At 56.7% G+C, this 3,952-nt stretch overlaps 1 protein-coding gene across 1 annotated transcript in view; it reads right to left on the reverse strand.

The window, feature by feature from the left end:
- Positions 1–2,058: 2,058 nt before the first annotated feature.
- LOC106818558 (dystroglycan-like) overlaps positions 2,059–3,952 on the reverse strand; it is a 7,114-nt gene continuing 5,220 nt past the window's right edge. Inside the window, exon 6 of the mRNA XM_014823257.1 lies at positions 2,059–2,916. Coding sequence (XP_014678743.1) covers positions 2,059–2,916 — 858 coding nt within the window. The remainder of the gene's footprint in view (positions 2,917–3,952) is intronic.

A 3,952-nucleotide genomic window follows, 5' to 3' on the forward strand; every position in this document is an offset into this window, starting at 1 on the left:
AGCCCCACCCCTCCCGCCAGCCCCCTCCCCACTGGCCCCACCCCCCATCCACCAGCCCCCTCCCGCGGCCCCGCCCTCCTGCGGCCCCCACCCCCTCCTCCCGCAGCCCCCTCCCATGGCCCCACCCCTTCCTGCAGCCCCCTCCCGCAGCCTCACCCCCTTCTCCCGCAGCCCCCCTCCTACGGCCCCACCCCCTGTCTTTCTGCCAGCAGCCGCCAGCACGGGTGCGATGACATCGATGATTGTGCGTCCACGTATTTGTTTCAGATGCCGGCTACCATACCGGGACGCTAACCGATTCACGCTCTCAACGGGTTTTCGACGATTTCAGCTCTCGGACGCACGATGGCGCCACTATCGCCCATTTCTCCACGCCCCCTGTGTCTAACCCGCGATGTGTTGGTCTCACTCTCGCTGCTTTTCTCGTTTCTAGGAGAAGACTAAGAAGCCGGGAGGTCCCACGAAACAACCGAAGGCCCGCCCGTCCGTCGCTCAGCCGATGAAGGACCTACAAGCCATGCAGGGAGAGGTAGGGTCACAATTAAAAAATATTTGTTTGCCCTCACCCGACCCAGGTTGAAAAGTTTGGGTAGGTAGGTCGGCTTTTTTTTGAGGACGGGGGTCTTTTTACAAATTCAGCATGGTGTCTACATGCTTGGGTGTGCTTGTGAGGAGATACCTTTTATGTTGAAGGTTTGGTTTGCTTGGTACATATAATGTATTGCCTACAGATTTATATAATGACATAATTATATATATACAGTAATACAATTTGCAAAAAAAAGAAAAGATTAAATTTCTTTTAGGAGTTGCCCGTTTTTGGCGGGTCGGTCGGGTGAGGTCAAACAAACAATATTTTTATTATGGCCTAGGGTCACCGTTAACGGAGGGGGGGGGGCGGACTATTACTATGGGAATAATTGCATGTAGCAGCAGCAGCAGCAGCAGCAGCATACTACATTTCGCTCACGCTACGAGCAGGTACCGATGCTGCACTCTGTCTGTATCTCGCCTCCTGCGTGTTACCGTGACGACGAGTCTACCACGCAGCAAACTGATGGCATACCAGCCAGCCTGGCGCGCGAGCCACGCCCCACTACATTACAGCGTCACGCCTACTCGTCATATCTCTAGCTCCTACACGCTGCACTACGTACTACCATCCCCCACCCTCCCCCTCCCCTCCCCCTCCCCCTCGCTCTTAACGTGCCTCCCTGAGAAGGTGCTTCATCGTTGTTGTTGTTGTTGTTGTTGTTGTTGTTGTTGTTGCCCCGCGCGCGTGCGAGAGTTAAATAACGGAATCCGCGAGCGAGCAAATCGATGGATCCAGCCGCGCTAGATCTCGCACGGGAAGCGCGGACGTCAGCGTCCGAATCCCGAAGTCCGAGTTGGAACCTGGATTTCCGGGTAGGAATCCCGACGTCCATTTTGGTATCCGTATGTCCAGATTGGAATTCGGCTTTCCAGGTCGGAATCACGATGTCCGGTTCAAAATCAGGATTTCCGGGTCGGAATCTCCGCCAAGTCGTGTTAGAAGGAGCGATTCCACGGAGATACGTTCGCAGACTGTTGGCTTTCGCGCGCTCCCGCCTACGTCACATCCGCCGACGGTTGGGAAGATCTAGAGGGCAGCACCTGCAGCCTGGCACGACATGAGAGGCTGTCACAATAACAAACACAAGGCACTAGGGCTGAGATGTACAGAGTTTCACCGCCGCGGCAGGAGAGTGTGAGGACTTCACACGTGCTGCCACCTGCTGGAAGCTCGAGAAGACAATCCGCGACTTCGACGCGCATTGGCACCAGACGGCAGCACCGTTGATGCGAAAGCACGCGCCATATCCCCACCCTCGCTCTCCCACAATCCCTCATTTCCTTTACGAACACCCCCCCCCCCCACTCTTCTCATCTTATCAACCAACGCCAGCGCCCCGTAGGGCGGGGGCCACACCCGCACCGGTCCCCATCACCCTCCCCCCACACACCCCGCCGCGGCCCCCTCCCCCTACCCCCGCCGCACATACACGCGCGGCGGGCGCGGGGTTGGCGTGAGGGCGTCTACGCGTAGCGCTGGTCGTACGCCTGCTGCTGCTGCTGCTGCCCGCGACCGTTCCTGTATCCGTGCGGCGGCGGCGGCGGCACGTCCGTCATCGCGTGGTACTCCGGCGGCGGCCGCGGCTGCCGCTCGGTCGCCCCCGGCGACGACGCGGCAGCAGTGCGATCCATCTCGGCGTCGTCCGTCTCGCCGCTGAGGATGACGGGCGTGTGCTTGCGCAGCGCGTCGCGGTCGTCCGTTGCCGCCTTCGTGTAGCCCTTCTGGCGGCGGCGGCGGCGGCAGAGCACGCAGGCGATGAGCACGGCAACGACGACGAGCACGGCGATGACGACAACAGGGATGATCGTCGACAGCAACACCGCATCCTCCTCCTCCTTCTCCACCTCCTCCTCCTCCTTCACCTCCTCCTCCTCCTCCGTATCGTCGTCGTCAGGGGAGGCCGCCGCGGCGCCGGACGGCACGGGGGCGACGCCCAGTGGCTCCACCTTGCCGACGCAGTCTCCGCCCGGAGCGAAGCTGGCTGCCGCGACGACGAAGGGCTTCATGGCTTCGAGGAACTCCTCGCGGATGTTGCCGTCGTCGTCGAGCATCCGCCCGGCAACCGCCTTCGCAGCCTCCTCATCGCACTCGTCCGCCGACTGCGAGCTGTTGCTCCAGGCGACGATCGTCGAGCCGGGCGTCAGCGACGTCAGCGCCACCTGGGAGGCATCGTCGTCGCCGAACGCGGCGGCGAGGCGGCCGAGGAAAGCGCGCTGCTTCGCGGGATCTCGCGAGAACTTGTCGTAGTCGTCGTCGATGGCGACGGCGAAGTGGTTCGCGAACTCCTCATCAGAGGGCCGTGGGACGACCTCGATCGTGACCTTGGATTAATCCAAATACGAATGAATCGCATTTCATTTCAAGTACTTTTAAGCATAATTTTCATGTAAAATTAATAGAACATAATCATTTATTAATTAAATTAAATTATCCATAATAATTAAAAATTAATATGCATTGATAAAAATAAATCATCAAGACAATTAATCAATTAATTTCACTCAATTACCTTGACGGACGCCGTCCGCCCGTCGCTGTTCTCTGCCACCAGGTGGTACTTTGCAACGCTGGGCGCGCGAACGAGGGCCTTGAGCGGCAGGCCAGACATCGTCTGCGAGGTCGAGTTGAAGGTCAGCCAGGAATCGTCCGGGATAGGGCTGCGATCCCGCGAGAGCAGCGAGAGGGAGAGCTGGCGCGTGCCGCCTCCCGCACCGTCGTCGAACGTGCGCGCGGGCACGCGGAATACAAACACCTGCCGGGAGCAGACGGTGAGGTCAGAGGTCAGGAGAAAGGTCCCCCTTAGAGGTAAGGAGGGAGTGCGGCTTTTGCCCGATCATTCAGATATGAAAACAAGACTGACCACTTCCAATGTGTTACTTGGAAAACCCCAGGTTAAAATTGAAATGATTTTTGAATGGATTTTACATTACTTTTGGATCGGAACTAGACCAAGAGCACGAACACTTGATCAGAATTTCCGATTGTGTTTGAAATTAAGAGAATAAATAAATAGTACTAGAAAGATTTCGTTTAATAGTGTGCACGTTAACAGAACAGCAATTCAATTTAGAAACTGATTAAGGTTACATATTATATTTGCATACATTTATAATTTATCACAACATACCAAGAGTTTAATCCAAACACTTGAGACCAGTAGCAACCTTTTTTTCCCTTACATTAACAACGATATTCCCATATGAATCATGCTGCTGTTGCTGCTGCTGTTGCTGCTGCTGCTGCTGCTGCTGTTACTGTGCCTGCTGCGGCTGTTGCTGCTGCTTTGCTGCTGTGCTGCTGCTGCTGCTGTGCTGCTGCTGCTGCTGCTGCTGCTGCTGCTGCTGCTGCTGCTGCTGC

The sequence above is a fragment of the Priapulus caudatus genome, unplaced genomic scaffold (genome assembly GCF_000485595.1).
Source record: "Priapulus caudatus unplaced genomic scaffold, Priapulus_caudatus-5.0.1 Scaffold2329, whole genome shotgun sequence".
Lineage (NCBI taxonomy): Eukaryota > Metazoa > Priapulida > Priapulimorpha > Priapulimorphida > Priapulidae > Priapulus > Priapulus caudatus.